We start from the raw sequence: 18,498 nt of genomic DNA, 5'->3' as shown, positions 1-18,498 counted from the left end.
AGTGTACCTATACCATACATTCTAATATCTATCCAAATGTACAAAAAAGAATATATATTTTTTAGTAAATGTATACTATGTGCAAACAAAACCAGGCTCAATATACAGTACACCAATAAAACCCTGGACATATATGGTAATTTTTAATTGCATTCCAAATCTCTTAAATAGGTAGTTTGCATGCATCTAAATGTAGTTCTTCTGATTATTTGATTAGAGAGTGAATGTAAACATCAGGTTTTTTTTTTGTTTTGTTTTGTTTTCTCTGACCTGTTCATGTCTTAAATAAAAAAAGAAAGTAGATAAGTCTTTGAAGTCTTTGACTCTTGTGACCTTGCTTTTGCAAATGTCATTCCTTTTGAGGAAATTATAGTTTCAGAATGTGTGTGTGTGTGTGTTTGTTTGGATCACAGAGTATAAAAGGAGAAATTTGTTTTGCATTTCCTGTCAAAACACATTAATGTTTAATATGCCACGGTCCTGCTTGTGAAAAATCAATCTTCAAAAGTAACTCCCCTCTTCAAAGCTTTTCAAAGGGCTGTTATTCTCAAATATTAATGCATATTAATACATCTGAATTTGTACAGCACATTGCAACTCTAAGCATCTTCCCCCTTCCTTTCCCACCCATTTACAGGCCTGGGTCACTATAAATTCTATAAAATAAAAGTAAAAATAACAGACTAGCTGTTGCAGCTTTCCAACCACCGGACATAGTGCTTTAAATTACTGCAAAACAGTGCGTCATAGTCTGTTCATAATTTAGATTGGGTCGCGTCCATCAAGCCCATGCAGTACAGCCCTAGCAGGGATGGACATTGCAGGCACGAATCTCCTTTCGGTCTTTACAGCTTGTTAGTTGTGCGTTCTTAAATCTCTTCTTGGCCGTCATGAGCCGCTCCTGGATGCCTCCCCCGCATAACTTGGTACAGTCAGTCCATCCAGACCACGACTTCATTTTGCATCCTAAAGGAACAAGTTTAGACAATATAACTGATGTTAGTGGCAGTAAAATGAATCATAATTCTATACAGTTAAATTGATATTGTAGAGATGTTAAGGCTGGATTATATTTCGATTGTCGTGACTCTCGGCGTATGCCTTGCTCATAGTCAGGCATTTAAACTTCTGCATGCTGTTTATGTTGCTCTGCAATGACACTTCCAAAATGCTAGCTGGCAGTAGGTTATGCTATATTCCTCTGTATTGAGTTTCTTCATGTGTGTTTTGTTTCTCCGATCACTACCTTATTGTACAAGTAGCTAAAACTCGATCATTCATAAGCATGCACATGCAAACATGCAACAACTTTAATCATAAGGTAAACACAAAACAAAAATTCCATCTGGAGCTCCTTCATGAGACTTGACAAGTGCTCCAACAATGGATCCATCAGGCTTGTGGCTTCAGCACTGCCCACACTTGTCACAGCTACTAAGCCGACTAATCAGAGCTTGTGCTATGCCTCATTGTAATGTGTAGTTAGATTTTTTTTAAAGCCGCCTTTCCACAGCATACAAAAAATGACAAGCAACAGACTGGAAGTCATTCATTTACAATGGAGAGTAGTCTGGGAGCTGCGTGGAGTTCCAATCATCTCCATATGCGGAAGATCCGATTTGAGCCATGGATCTGTTAAAATATTCGAACTCCGAACAGATTTGATGTTTTCCAGTGTTGTCAAAGCAGGTTCATGCGCACAAGATGAGAAATGCGAGTTTTCTGTTATTTTTGGAATCATAAAAAAATTATTCAAAAAATAATTATATTCATAATTAAGTAATAAAAAAATATTATTATGTGTCTCCACATTAAATCCAAAACTTTTAGCAGTCTATGATGAATTTATAGTATTATTCAATCATTCATTTATTCAACCATGGTGAACGCACAGAGAATAAAAAGCTCTTGCTTTTGCACACCTTTATTTTGAAAACCACAGAGAGAATCAGCTTCCCATGGTGCATGACAAAACAGAATATTCTGTGCGACTACCACAAGGGGTCATATTCCGACAGTCGTGTTAGAAGTCTAGGGCTATGCGACCGCACGGAGGCTGCGCCAAACCATACGTGTGTGCTTGACACAGAAGTATGAATCAGACTTTACTCTATATAAAAGATAATGTATAGAATATTTATTTGGTTGCTCTTGCAGAATAAAGCCCAACAGGATTATCAGATGTTAAATAAAGCCTTATGAACATGGGACAAATTTTGCAATTATTATCATTCTGTTTTTTTCATTGGTGGTGAGCAGATTAAACATGCAGATTTTCTAATGGATGTCTGCTCCAGGATGGAGTAACACATAAAATGTTTTATGTCTTTATAAATAATAATAAAGTTAAATGTTTAAGAGCCTAGACTGTATATAATAACGAATATTATATAATAAAGAAATTAAGATAAAGACTCTGCGGGATTTGTTTTACCACTTCTCTTCACAAACTAACCTTAAGGCGACGGTGAAGCTGAATATTAAAAGAAAAGCCTAATGCCAACATTAGCCTGTATACTCTGTCTACATTATACATTTATGGTTTAATTCATATTTTTTATACTTTAATAACTCTTTACTCACCAAGATTAGGCTATGTGTTTTAGTGGAGGAACATTTTTTAATCTACTGTAAATGGCGTTTTGCGCAGTCCTGTGCTCAGGATGGTGTTTCCAGCAGCACTGAACACCTTTCACTGCTGCTGCTACAGGCCAAGAAACAAAGATCTGATCTGGCTAATTTTGCCAGTTTTGGGTAGAATAATGTTTTCAACCTCTATCAGCCAGGAACATCCATTACATTTTCCATGATAGTAGTTTCAGTGTAGCGAGTGACCTCGTCATCTTCCCTGTAAGCTTGCTGTACATACATTGCCCTCCACCCCAATACGCAGTGTATGAGTGATCGCCGAAATACCTTGGCGGATAGAATGACCGTTCTTTCTAAACTAGCGGCTGGCCTGACCGCAGTCAAAATTTGCTCTTTTTGACTTCTCCGTCATCATTTGTTTCACCTGTGCATGGATGGATTTTAATGTTGTAACAAACAATTTGATTAGCCTTTCTCAGGCTAATCGAAATGCATCACATGACTCTTCATTTACTGTGCAAACCAAGCCCGACCCGACCTCCTCTAAAATGATAGAAATTAAACACAAACCCACCCGAACCAATCAAGTTCGGGCAAAGATCTTCAGCTCTAATATATATGCTAATTTAAATAGTTTATTAATCATTTACTTACTCATTCGGAATGATCTTGAAAAAACACCAGCTATGCATAAATAACTATTTTATAAATAATGTAACAAATAATGTAATTCTTAACTTAGTAGTAAAAAAAATTACCATTAACAAAGTATAAAAATTTTGTCATTAAGCAGAATATACATGAGCTTTTAAGTCAAGAATACAACTATTGTAGCTGCAGTTATAATCTGCTTACTAATGTCTGTTAATGTAAAGTTAATGCTTGACAAATGATTAATGAACTATTTGCTAATGCTTAATAAATGATTCATAGTGTGCAGTTGGTATAAAGTGTTAAAAAAGGTTTATTGAGGTACAATTTGTTAACTTTTGTGTCAGCAAAGTGAGCTCCGCACATTAAATTCAATAAACCAGTTAATCAAATAAGACTGTTGCTATGATTGTGCATTTCTGTTAATCATGTATGTGTAATGGTTAGTTTTTGGTCAGAGAAACCCTTTAAAAGAAAAGATTTTAACCTGCAAGCTCATCTGCAGTTTCTTCTCCTGCCTGTTTGTTCCTCCTCTTCTTGCGGTCTTCTTTGCGTCTCTTCCTCTCATCGTTGTTTCCAGCCCCTTGATTACACTTCTTTATCTTGCACGTTTTTCTTTGTGTGACCTCAGGGCATGGATCTCCTCCAAACTGAGGCTCCAGAGTGATCATGCGTGTACGGAGCAAGTGACCCTTTCCACAGGACTTGCTGCACTCGGACCATTCAGACCACTCTGACATTATACAGTCCATTGCTAGAGAGAGAAAGACAGAGAAGAAAAAATACTTTGTTTTATACAGAAAAGAGACTTTATTAAAGTAGATAAATATAACAACATATCATAGGTGTCATAGGCATCTCATGGTGCAGTGGGTATAGCACGATCGCCTCACAGCAAAAAATTCGCTGGTCGCTGGTTCGAGTCCCGACTGGGTCAGTTGGCATTTCTGTGTGGAGTTTGCATGTTCTCCCCAAAGCCCAAAGCCCAAAGACATGCACTATATGTAAGTTGAATAAGCTAAATTGGCCATAGTGTCATTCATTCATTCATTCATTTTCTTGTCGGCTTAGTCCCTTTATTAATCCAGGGTCGCCTCAGCGGAATGAACCGCCAACTTATCCAGCAAGTTTTTACGCAGCGGATGCCCTTCCAGCCGCAACCCATCTCTGGGAAATGGCTATAGTGTATGTATGTGAATGCAAGAGAGTATGGGTGTTTCCCAGTGTTGGGTTGAAGCTGGAAGGGCTTCAATCAATCAATCAACCAATCAATCCATCAATCAATCAATTTGTTTGTGTATATGCATGTATTCATGCATGCATGTATATTGAGTATTTTGTTTATGGCGTGCTGTTAGTAAATTTTTCTAACGTTTTGTCGGTTTTTTATTTATATACATTGATTATTTGTACACATTTTTATTTGTGTTGATGAATAAAAGTCATAGAGGATGGAAACGACATGAAAGTGAGTAATTAATAACATAATTTTCCTTCTTAAGTTATTTGTGAAATCCTAAAATATCCCTAAAATCCTAGGCTAAAATCTGTGGTCTATGATTGTTGGTTTGACATGTTCACAGACAGCAGCTAAGTCCCCGTCAGATTTTTTCTCTGATGAAGTTCTAGCAGTGTCAGATGATTTCAGACACTTTCCTGCAGTGTGACAACAGCTGCGATGAGCATCAATCCAAGAACCAATAGGAGCTCTCAATTTGATGACGCAATCCATTCGACAATTCAAATGGCTCGGGGGAAATGTCAAAAATGTTTTCTTTTTTCTTCCTAGTTTTCTTGTTGAGGCGAGCTATGTGCAACGTTATAGATTGTTTACGTTCGCTGTAAGAAATTTAGTATGTGGGATAGTGAAAGTGTCAAGTAGGATGATGTCAAACTCTAGACTTGCAATTAGTTCAAAATGCAGCTATTAGTCTCCTGACAGGAACCCATTAGCAAGAACATATGTGTGAAAACCCAGCTAATGTTGTTTTGTCTGTGCTTTTTTTTTATTTTTTTTTAACATAAAACCTATATAAACAATGTAAAAATATTCTGTGTAAACACAACTTTACTGTTTTTATTATTGACTGAGTTAGGTCATTTCCACAATTTGTTTCATTTCAGAGTCTCAGACTTATTTGAGAAAATCATCCTTTTGAGAAAATCCAATTAGAAGAAAGCTTATGTTTAACTGAACCATGATTATTGTCACTATGTGCTACAAAACAAAATCTAGATCAAAATATCAAAGCCTTGATAATTAATCTATAATTTATTATAAACAGAAATAGCATATTTTTGTCTGTTTCGTATGACTATACAGCTTTGACACTCTTTTTCTCAGAAATAGATTATGCGACTTTAGCCAGGGTTTCAAACAGATGGTCACATATACTTACAGTTCTCACACTGGGCTGTTGCGAGTTTCCCAAACAACGCTGTAACTCGGGACTGAACTATCATGGTACGATGCATCATTTCGGAAAAGAACGATGTAATGGAGAGTGTTTCTTAAAACCCATAGTTTCTCTGTAGCAGATTCATTGTTTGAACCATGTTAGTTATAATGCTCAAAATGATGCTCTAAACGGGGTGGAGTAACAACTTCTTTAGAGAAGAACCCCATACTTTTTTTTGTGCAAATAACATTGTTTTACACACACAGGCATTAAAAAAATAATCAATATTAAAATAAAAATCAATATTAGTTTTAGTAAAAACATGCACTTGAATTCCATATTATTTGAAATGTAAATGGGATATAAAGAGCAAATGTTTCCTTTACAAATATTATTGAGAACATTACATATTCTATTCTAAAACATAAAATCACTTACAGCTACCACATATTCTAATCTTATATACTGTATAAATCATTTAAATAAAAAAATAAATAAATAAATAAATAAATAGGCTGTTTATTAAGAAATTAAATTAAATTTTTAATTTTATGAGGAAATTAAAAAAATCATACATTTATAATAATAATAATAATAATAATAATAATATAAAAAATATTAATGATGATGACGATTATTATTACTATTCATTCATTCATTTTCTTTTCGGCTTAGTCCCTTTATTAATCCGGGGTCGCCACAGCGAAATGAACCGCCATATTATCCAGCACATGTTTAACGCAGCGAATGCACTTCTAGCTGCAACCCATCTCTGGGAAACATCCATACACACTCATTCACACTCATACACTGCGGACAATTTAGCTTACCCAATTCACATGTACCGCATGTCTTTGGACTGTGCGAGAAACCAGAGCACCCAAAGGAAACCCCGGCGACAGCACTACTTACTTATTTACTTACTGTGTCACTGTATCACCCCATTTTATTATTATTATTATTAAAAATTATATATATATATATATATATGCAAAAGTTTACTTTTAGAATTTGACACATGCGAACCACGGCAAAAATGTTCTAACCAACAAGGAATTGATGGAAATGGGGATTGGGCTTTCAATGTTATTGCTCTACAGGGACCACCAAGTGATTATTTAAACAATAAGTAAAGTAAGCTGACTAACTAACTAACTAACTAACTAACTAAGTGACTAAGTGATTACTTAACCAATAAGTGAGGTAAGCTAACTAACTAACTAACTAACTAACTAACTAACTAATAACACTGATCATAAGGCTTTAACATGACATGTAAAACATATGAAGAAGTCTAAAAACTTAGGAGGCCTTAGGAAGCTTTTCACTGTGTGGCTTTAATGTTGTATGTGTATGCAAAATAAACTCACGACATTCTGGCAACATGCATTTCTCCATCTGCTCCAGATCCTCATTGCATTCTCCCAACTCCACTGCTGATTTAAGCATCCGCTGACGTACCCGTGTGCCTTTACCACACGTTACACTGCAATCACTCCAGTCTGACCACGGGGACAGTAAACACGGGATTGTATCTGTAAAATAATTAAGCAAATAAATCAAAATGATATATGTAATACAAAATATTAATAAAATGTGTACACATAAATGTGGGTTTGTATTCTGTATTTTATACTAATGTGAGCATCTATTGTGTGATTACTAGTATTATGAATGCTTATGTGTGTTGTATATTTATTTAGAAACCTGTATGCTGTTTTCATTCTTATGTAGTTATGCTATTTCTGCAAGGATATTTTGTGAGTTATAGATTTGAATATGTTGAAGTTTTTTATTTCAATATGTGGTATGTTTGTATGTAAAATGCAAATGTGGACAGTTTAAGGTGGCCATGTGCATGAATATGTTAATGGCCACATAAACATTCACTGACATGTAATGTGTGGGAATCTATTAATGTTTTATGAATATGGTAAACTGGCTGCAGTCATGGATTTGCATATTTTAATGTGGGAATGGGCATGTGAGTGCACTTACGGCATTCTGGCATCATACACTTCTCCACTTCCACCACTTCAGCCCCACAAATGGAGCCATCAGATGGAGGCATTTTCACCATTCGCTCTCGTCTTTTCATGCCAAGCCCACAGGTGGCGCTGCATGCATCCCATTCACCCCATTCTGTAACCAGACAGCTGCTCGGAGCTGCACCAGCAGAAACATACACATACATCAGTGTGGGAGGAACTATAATCAGTTCTCTTTGTTTCAAAACAAATTAGCCGCATATTAAACTGAGCAACGAGGGTTTAGCTGATTAGTTTAATACAGTAAGATGCTGCAACAGTTTAAATGACTTCCTTAGTCAGATTTAGAGGGTAACTAGTTCCATGCAACTTTAATTTGCCACAGTTACTGATAATTTACAATTAAATAAGTTACTTTTTTTAATAAAAAGGGAGGTACAGTGGGATATATAAAAAAAAAAAACTTTGATATATTAAATATTATTAAATTATTGCTTTGCAGAAATGATGTTCACGATGCTTGTTTTATAAGAAGTGAAGGGTTCAGATGCAAAAGCCGTTAAAGCGCCACTTCCACCAAAAATGAGCTAATGACATTGAGTGAATGCTTTAGGCATGTAGTACGCAGCGTCAGCGCATTCAGAAATAGTAGTTTGTTTGGAAAACTCTCTAAACGCCACTTGCCTTTGACAGCAAAAGCCGCTTTATCCCAAGAACCAATCAGAAGATGCAAACTGAATCATATGTTCTCAATGTATTAGTGCACTGATTCGCTGGCTTTATGAGGAGGCTGTTTTATTCTGCTTCCAATTTAAAAGACAAAGATTGATGAACTGCATGAGCCTGTCCGACTGTCAGTGAATGGCAAATGAAAACGTCCCTTACCTAAAAACTCTCAGCATTATAAGAATAAGAAAACACACTGTACAGTGGGAAGTGTAGCATGCATTCATAACGTTTGTTTGTGCAGCGGCGCTACTCTGAATAAGTCCAATTTACTATAGCTACATTAAACAGCAACTCCATTTCACTAAAGATGAAGTTAAGATACTGTTCTTTTATCCCACATGGATGCTATAAGAATAAACAATACATGAAAAAGAGACCAGGACCAAGAACTTGAGCATAGTGAGGATAAATAAATGACAGCTTCTGAGAGACATCCTCACTTTTTTTGCACATTAGGCACAACTTGTGTTTGATTTGCTGATGCAAGCTATGTTTAAAAGATACATATAATGTATAAAACTATACATTATGTATATTACATCAATAAATTTTATATATTTTTTTTAGGAATGGGCAATGCAAAGCTATTAATGTTTCACTGTTTTTACACAACATTATTTGAATCTAACAAGCTTGTTTACATTGCTCTACTCACATTAAATCTAAATATCGAATATCAAAAATGACAACAGAATGTTATGATTTAATTAATGTCAATTTTAATGTTATTAATGTACTTGACAGATTTCATTCATCCATTTTCCTTTTGCTTAGTCCCTGGTTTATCAGGGGTTATTACAGTGGAATGAACCACACTTACTTGACATATATATATTTTGAATTCCAGGTGGTTTGTGTATGTGTTATATGTTCGGTAAAATAATTTCTAATTGCATCTTTAGTGATTTTTCAACTAATTACAATGTCTTGTCTCAATAGGTATAGAGATTTTCACACACACACACACACACACACACACACACACACACACACACACACACACACACACACACACACACACACACACACACACACGCACACACACACACACGCACACACACACACACACACACACACACACACACACACACACACACACACACACAAGGATTTAGCTGGTTTTGGCGCAAAAGAAAATTTACTTTAGTTAAAATGCAAAGAATTGTCTACAGTGACATTTTTGAAAAGAAAAAGAAGCTATTTTATTTACTAGCTAAAAACCATATCATTACCTATAAAATAAGGCTTCTGAATCTAATCAGAGGAGCCTGATAGCAATGTTTTGCATTTGAACTCTTCAAGTGTTTACTGACATTTTTTTTTTTTTTTTTGTTAAGCTATTGACCTTTATCATGTATTGATTTTAAATGTATTTAGCCACAGGAATGCTTGAGAGCACGGCTCATCTAATATTGCCATAGCTTTGCTTCAATGTTAAATTATTATAATATTTTGATCTTACATCTGATCGTAATTAATGTTGAGTAGGACTGTATTAACAATACCTGGTTTAAATGTTTGATTTAAGTCATTAGAGATGAAGAAAAAGTATCAAATATGATGTATAACTTAATCTTGTTTTAATTTTAAATCTGTATTAGCCACTAAAAACAAACAAACAAACAAACAAACAAACAAACAAAAAACAAGAAAGCAAGGGGAAATCTGAAATGTACAACTTTTACATTCTGAAAATGTAGCCATTTCTGGAGAGCGCCAAATACATACCAAAAGGTAAGTTTTTTTTGCAGTTTCTGTTTTCGCTAATCCCCCAGAGGCCACTGTGTAAGCTTTTTTCTGATCTCAAGTTTCTCTCCATTCCTGTTCATCTTGCATGAATCCACCAGAGGCCGCTGTCGACTGACTGACTAACTGATCGACCGACCAATCTTCCCACCACCTCCTTCCCTAAACCTAACCAAGATGTTTACTATTTGTGGTATAATTTTAAATTTAAAACTGTCCATACCGCTAATATTGTCAACAATACATTGCGCGTTGTACGAGAATTTGATTAGAATTTGATTAGAACCACATGGAGGAAAATTTAATCTAACCGTCAAGTATAGAGGCTTTGAAGATGTTTGAATGATGGTTAATCAAGATCTAGTCCACTTGAACATATTTAAATCACATTTTCTATGTTATATTTTATCTACAACAACAATGCTGAACTTATATAGAGACATGTTTGAACATTAAAGTCTGAATGCATAATTACCCAATAACCTGAGGACATTTCTCTGCATAAAAGACTCAAGAATGGCAGGTTATCCTGCTGCTGGTTCTCCAGTAAGGTAGGAAATTAAATATGAAAGAAATGTGGATGATGTGTGTATGATTGTAAGAGCTCATAACTAAGTAATGTAACGATCTGGTAACAAGGAAGTTGTATGCCCCAAAGCTTGCAAACTCTTCTTTTACACATTCAAATACATATACTTTTTCTTCTCAAAAAGTACATACTTTTAGTGTGTAGTTTAAGAATGTGAATTGTGATGCAGCAACTGTATTTTCAAAAAGCACCAATTGACCAGCATTAATTTAAGGTTTACAACAATCATTAGAAATGTGGAAATATTATCAAAATGTAACCACATATAATCAGCCAAGTTACTTCAATGAAAACATTTTAATGGTTCACTCATGTTAAATAGGGTAATCTGTAAATTATGACATTTTTAAGTAACCTTCCCAATACTATCCTTAAATTTGATGGCAATTATTGTATAAAGTACATTGAATAGTTACACGATTTCATGAGAACCTTAATGTGTTCTTGTTACATGTTCCATTAACTTGCTATAGTAATTAGACTTAAATTTGTATAATTTCATGTAATTAACCCTAAATCCACATTCTAACCCTAATCATAAAGTGAATACATGTAATTAATTCCTCATCTATTAATTAATAGTTACACTTTTCAATAACAGCTCATTCGCTGATGTTAGTTAATGTATTTACTAACATGAATTAAGAATAAACAATGCCTCATTACTCACCAGCCACTTTATTTATCCAACTGCTTGTTAACGCAATTTTCTAATCAATCAATCACATTGCAGCAGCTCAATGCATTTAGGCATGTAGACATGCCATGGTTCTTGGTGCCAGACAGGCTGGTCTGAGTATTTCAGAAACTGCTGATCTACTGGGATTTTCTCGCACAACCCTCTCTAGGGTTTACAGAGGTCCGAAATGGTCCGAAAGATTGAGATCATTCATTGAGCGAAAGATCTGTGGGCACAAATGCTTTTGTTGATGCCAGAGGTCAGACTGGTTCGAGCTGAAAGTCGTCAGTATCTCAAACTACCCCTCATTACAACCAAAGTATGCAGGAAGAGCATCTCTAAATGCACAACACATGGAACCTTGATGCAGATGGGCTACAGCAGCAGAAGACCACACCGGGTGCCACTCCTGTCAGCTAAGAACTGAAAATTGAGGCTACAGTTTGAACAGGCTCACCAAAATTGAACAACAGATTGAAAAAATGTTGCCTGGTCTGATGAGTCTTGATTTGTGCTGCGACATTCGGATGGTAGGGTCAGCATTTGGCATCGACAACATGAAAGCATGGATCCATCTTGCCTTTTATCATTGGTTCAGGCTGAGGGGTGGTTGTATAATGGTGTGGGGGATATTTTCTTGACACACTTTGAGCCCGTTAGTACTAATTGAGCATTTTGTCAACCCCACAGCCTACCTGTGTATTGTTGCTGACCATATCCATCTCTTTATGACTACAGTGTACCTATCCTCTGGTGTCTACTTCCAGCAGTATAACGCGCCATGTCATAAAGCTTGAATAATCTTAGACTGGTTACTTGAACATGACAATGAGTTCACTGTACTCAAATGGCCTACACAGTCACTACAACTTAATCCAATAAAGCACCTTTGGGATGTGTTGGATCAGGACATTCGCATCATGGATGTGCAGTCAACAAATCTGCAGCAACTGCGTGATGTTATCGTGTCAATATTGACCAAAATCTTGGAGGAATATTTTTGGTACATTGTTAAATCTATGCCACGTAGGATTAAGGCAGTTCTGATGGCAAAATGGGGTCCAACCAGGTACTAGTATGGTGTACCTAATAAAGTGACCGATGAGTGTATGTTCATTAGTTTATTAATACATTGTTAAAATCTAAAGTTGTGTTTGTTAACTTTAGTTAACAAGAAATAAGATGAACAGGTATTGTAATAGATCTATTGTTTATTGCCTTGTTAATATATTTAAATAAAATGTTATAAATAAACATTTAATTGACATTTATTAAACAATATTAGGGAACACTATGTTATGTCACAACTAATGATATTACCAAACAATTAACAAAAAAATATTAGCTACATATTAGGTAGTATTAGATGGATTCAGGTTTGGATTGGAATTAGGGGATGTAGAATAAAGAAATAAAGTTACCCCTTGTAAAGTGTTTAGAAATCATGAAACTGAGTGACATTTCTGATTAAATCTAATGAATCAATAAAATGACATAAGGAAATCTCTGTATACAGCAGTAAATATATAAACCAAGCAATTTTTTATCTGTATTTTTATTTATTTATTTATTTATTTATTTATTTATTTATTTATTTATTTATTTATTTATTTTTGGTGGTTTTAGGGGGTGTTGATGGTATATAAAGAGTAAAGAATACTCACAACATTCCTCATTTACAGTGCAGGGTTCTGTCTCTTCAGTGGGGTGAGTGCAAGCAAAGCCATCATCAGGAAATTGCTTTACATATCGCTCTCTTGAACGCAAGCCTGAGCCACACGAAACACTGCATGGGGACCACGTGATCCATTCTGACATCATGCATGTGGAAGAATCTGTAAAAATCAAGGGCCAGTTTTTTATTCATATCTTTGTTTACCAAGCCCCTCGACACACATATTCAACCTCCTGCTCTGCCTAATAAATAAATGAATGAATGAATGAAGGAATAAATGAATGAATAATCAATCAATCAATCAATAAAATGTAACAGTAGGTTTAGGTGAATCTGTGCCTGAAAAAGTGACAAAGTGAATTACACATTGGTTTACAACTTTAATAGAACAAAATTCTAGCATCTAGCACAAAATATATTACCACCTTAAATTTTTCAAAGCATGAAATGTGGAAATTATAATGTTTTCTTAAATTAATCTATTTTTTTTCATAACTTGTTGTAACATAAACATTAAAATGGCCCAATCTTATCTAAAGTTAATGTAGAACATCAATCAATTAGAAATAAAGTACATCCATAAGCTTTTAATCGCAGAATAAAGCTTGACAGGATTATCAGCTGTTGAATGAGACTGAAGGCCTTTATTCTGCAAAGAATAAATAAATAAATAAAATAAAAATACAATGGGTTTATCATGCATCATTCTGAGGCATAGTAGTTTATTAATTATTTAGTTAAATGTATTGTTGAAAGAAATTAAAACAGCTGAACAGCGCTCACTCACCTGTGTGTTATTACAAGATGCCACCAAAAAATTAAAACATAATCCATGTCATAAAACATGGTGTCATAAACAATGTCATAAATCAGTAGTCATAAACCATAGATAAATATATACGTGGATATATGTACATGGATCTTAAAGTATTCTCTGACAATCAAGATGATTCGAAGTTCCTGGATGAGCTAATGTTAATCAATAGTTGCTATCTCGAAATAACATAACTTGGAATGTTGTGACTGACCAGTTAGAATAGAGTGTTACAGACAGAAGGACACTGTCCATACACTTTTTTTGTTTATTATTATTAGTTATGAATTATATTATTACCATTATTATTATTATTATTATTATTATTATTATTATTATTATTAATATTATTATTATTATTTATTTATTTATGTATTTATTTATTTATTTATTTATTGTTATTTCGCTTGAATGCTTACAGTTTCTCAAATTTTACAACAGCTTGCTTAACATGTACATACTAAATACTTTGTTTACTTTATTAGTCACTTCTTATATCCTACTTTACACATAAATGCTTTCACATCTTGTGCTTTACTTTTTGTTTTAATACCAATGAGCAATGTTCTTTATTGATTTCCCCACTGACACTACAAACTCTATCGAAGTCACTTTGACCTTTTAATGTCTCTGAGTAGAAATCAATTTCAGTGCCTGTAGAGAAGTGAGATTTAGTCTCACCAGTAATGATGTAAGATTATGTCATGTGATAAAAATGTCCAGTTATCATTGCTTTAGGACATAAAAAAAAAAAAAAATAAATAAATAAAAAGTTCTGTACACTGCAGAGTGCCCCAAGATGTCTGATCAATAAAACTCATGGAGAGCATAAAAACAGTGGGTAAAGGTTAGCCAACTGTTAAATTATAAGTTGTCATGGTATGACCTCAAACCAGGTATGAAGAAAAAGCAAAAGTTTATAATGATAGGGACTTCATAAAGTAGCATTTTGGGATGATAGACCACATCCTTTTCATTTAAAGGGCACCTAGTTTACCCTCTTTTTAAAATGTAATATGAATCTCATGAATTTAATAAGAATTTAATAAGAGCTTTGTGTATGGCAACAGACAGGCAGACAGAAAGAGAGAAGCAACTTGAGTGAGAGGACCAGTATTCAACCATGCATGTACGACCCAGACTTGGACAAAGACCAAACAGAGACTACTGTTGAGGATTCAATATTCCTAATGTGCCAGAATATGTCAGAGTGGTAGTTACAAAATCATTTGTGTCTTTGTATAGTTTTACAGCCGCTAAATAACGATGCATCTGTATAGGGATGCAACGATTAACCGGTTTTACTATTGACAGCGTTTTATTTCGTCACGGTTAACTAATCATAAAGGCTTCTCAACTCCATGTTTCTGCACGAATCAAAACTGCAGCAACTAAACAAAGTTATGACAACTGTGTGTTAGTTTAAAGTTCAGAGTTTGTAAATGGAGACAAATAACCACGCACACTGGATTAACTTTGACTGAAGCTATAACCAAAGCGCTGTTTTGGGCTCAAGCATGGTTCACTTGGCCGGCCCTGGCCAGGTTGGAAGAGGTGGGCTTGAGCGTGGTTTACTTGGGCTTTGGCGCGGTATGCTTGTAGTGTGAGCGCAAAAGGCGCCAAAGCCCGAATCTGAAAGCGAGACGTGACTTTTAAGGGACTTTCATATGGATTTATTAATCATTCTTACTGTTCAGTGAACGCAAACTGCCGTAGTTTATTAAAGGCGCAAACCCCTCACTGCACGACAACTGTGCACCTTCAGCAAACCTCCTCATTCCTGCAGCACGAGGGCTTTATGATTGTTTATGAGCGACAAAAGTACCAGATTCGTCGAAATATCTGACTGCGTGTCACCGCATCCCTAAGGACTGTTTGGCGAAATAAATGCATGTCACTGCATATCAAACGACTGAAATTATATAACTAGAGAAATCTCCACTGTGCTGCTGAGTAAGAGCGCTTCTTACTGAACAGCACAGCAGCGATGACGTATGCGTGCCGGGGCCCGATTGTGGTGTGAGTGCGGGCCGTCGGGGGAGACAGGAGGGGGGACAAGCATGCTTTGGCCCGGTTCGGGGCAACTGTACCTAGTGTGAGTACGGCCCCAGTTGAGATGAAGGAGAGCTTCTGTGACCGCGGGTAATGCAATCGGCTGAAGTTTAACCTTCCTGTCATGTTAGGGTCAAATCTGACAGATTTATAAATCACTTATAAATATTGTGTTTTACATCTGATTGCCTTAAGACCTTATGATATCCTCCACACTGTGCATTTGAACATATAAAAGTGATGATTATCTCTTTCATTGAATTGAGTGTTTTAATCAACCTTGTTACACCTGTGGTGTTCCCAGTCAAAAATGACCGCCATTGAAAATGAATGGATATCCAAGCAATATTCATCAGACAGAAAACATCCCCATACACACTACCCCAACTCACTCACTCACTCACTCACTTCAGACTGAACACTGTCTTTTGCAAGTAGACATCTCCTTTATGCGCTTATGTGCTGATTCTCCAGCCTGATTTCACAAGGAAACAACTATTTATGTTTTGTCAGTTTAGTGGCTAATTAAAATGTGTTCAGTCATACAAAAATGTATGATTTTTAAAAGGAAGCGTGGCACCCAACCCCACCCTTAAACCCAATTGTCCTTGGGGATAAGCAAATTGTACAAAACTGTATGAATGAGATCATACAAATTCATACAAATTAGCTACTAAACCAATAAGTCATGAATTGCCATGAAAGTGTTGGATCCTCCAACGTGAATCAACTGCCTGATAAAACAGTGTTTTCAGATTTTTCAAATCTTCACAGACTAGGTGTCTGTTATGTGAACCCATCTGTGTGTCTTTCTTTCTTTCTTTCTTTCTTTCTTTCTTTCTTTCTTTCTTTCTTTCTTTCTTTCTTTCTTTCTTTCTTTCTTTCTGCCAATCTTCGTTCAGCCAATCTCTGAATCTAGCAGGAGCACTTTTAGCTTAGCTTAGCAACAATTATTTTATTATATTAGACCAGGGTTTTTCAAAGTCTAAGACAGTGGGCCTCCCTTTTGACACAACTTATCCATTGGCGCCCCAATCCTCCCAAACACGCACGCACACACACACACACACACACACACACACACACACACACACACACACACACACACACACACACACATATATATATATATATATATATATATATATATATATACATACAGTATATATATAGACAGACAGATGTCAGACTGTGGGAACGGAGTGAGGCCACCGCGTAAGTGGATACACCTGCAGTGCGCACCTGCCTCGGATCCCACGGAAGGAGCTCTGGATCATAAAAGGAGGAACGAGGGCAGAGGAAGACGAGAGAGGACCGGGCCCGGACATATTTTACTTTTGCTTTCAGTTTGTTTTGGTTTAGACAGCAGCCTCCGTGAGGAGCAGCCGTCACTGTTATTAATAAATCATTTTAAAACTGCTTCGGTTCTCCGCCTCCTTCTTCCCGGCGGCCAAAGGGCCGTGAACTTCATTACAGCTTTGAATCGGGGGGTCTCAGAAACCGACCCATTGTATTAGCAGGCATATACATGTATTGGCAGGCTTGCCAAACAGAAGCGAATTCACAGCTATGGCCTTTTGGGTAAAAAAGGTTTTCTTATATTTGACATATTATTTTTTTTTTGCTTTGTTTAATTAAAACGTTTAAATATAATAAAAAATACATATAATAATTAAACATAATAATAATATTTTTATTATATTATATTTTTTCCTGTGCCTCCCCTGACATGCTCTGGCGCCTCCCAGGGGAGGCGCGCCTCACACTTCGAAAACCCCTGTATTAGACCGTTATTATCTCTCTCAAAAATGACCAAAGTATACCTAGTGCTAGTTCTGTTTCCATCCCACCGTATATACCCTCAGTCACTATTCCCTATATTAGTACACTGATAAAGTGCAATTGAAGGACTGAAAATTTGATCACTCAGAACACAGGAAATGATAGCATTTTGTTAGTGGTTTGGTGGTTGATAAATCATTAAGATGGATTTAAATATCAATTTCTTTGGTCTGACCCTGTGATAGTTATTTTACTTAGTTGTTTATTATTAGTAATGAAACAAAGTGTTTTGATTTCTGTCATCTGTTGTTTATTTTGTAATATATTTTCAGCAATGGGTGAAGCAGTGGTGCAGTAGGTAGTGCTGTCGCCTCACAGCTAGAAGGTTGCTGGGTCACTGGTTCGAGCCTTGGCTCAGTTGGCGTTTCTGTGTGGAGCTTGCATGTTCTCCCTGCGTTTGCGTGGGTTTCCTCCGGGTGCCCTGGTTTCCCCCACAGTCCAAAGACATGCGGTACAGGTGAATTGGGTAGGCTAAATTGACTATAGTGTATGAGAGTGTGTGTGTTTGTGTGAATGTGTGTGTGGATGTTTCCCAGAGATGGGTTGCGGCTGGAAGGGCATCTGCTGCATAAAAACTTGCTGGATAAGTTGGCAGTTCATTATGCTGTGGCGAACCTGGATTAATAAAGGGACTAAGCCGACAAGAAAATGAATGAATGAATGAATTTTCAGCAACTATTTTTTTTCTTTGCAGATATTTTATGTCCAATTCTGTAAATTCTTGTTAAACACTACTTTGAGACAT

At 35.9% G+C, this 18,498-nt stretch overlaps 1 protein-coding gene across 1 annotated transcript in view; it reads right to left on the bottom strand.

The window, feature by feature from the left end:
- Nucleotides 1-253: 253 nt before the first annotated feature.
- The window catches only part of spon1a (spondin 1a), a 316,060-nt gene continuing 297,815 nt past the window's right edge, over nt 254-18,498 (bottom strand). The window contains 5 exon segments of the mRNA NM_131515.1: nt 254-966; nt 3,728-3,994; nt 7,010-7,174; nt 7,638-7,805; nt 13,035-13,205. Of these exon segments, the coding sequence (NP_571590.1) occupies nt 803-966; nt 3,728-3,994; nt 7,010-7,174; nt 7,638-7,805; nt 13,035-13,205 (935 nt within the window). The 3' untranslated portion in view covers nt 254-802.

Source organism: Danio rerio, chromosome 18 (assembly GCF_052040795.2).
Source record: "Danio rerio strain M-AB ecotype USA chromosome 18, GRCz13ab, whole genome shotgun sequence".
Classification (NCBI taxonomy): Eukaryota; Metazoa; Chordata; class Actinopteri; order Cypriniformes; family Danionidae; genus Danio; species Danio rerio.
The sequence above is the reverse complement of the archived record's forward strand: the minus strand, read 5'-3'. Positions and strand labels throughout refer to the sequence as shown.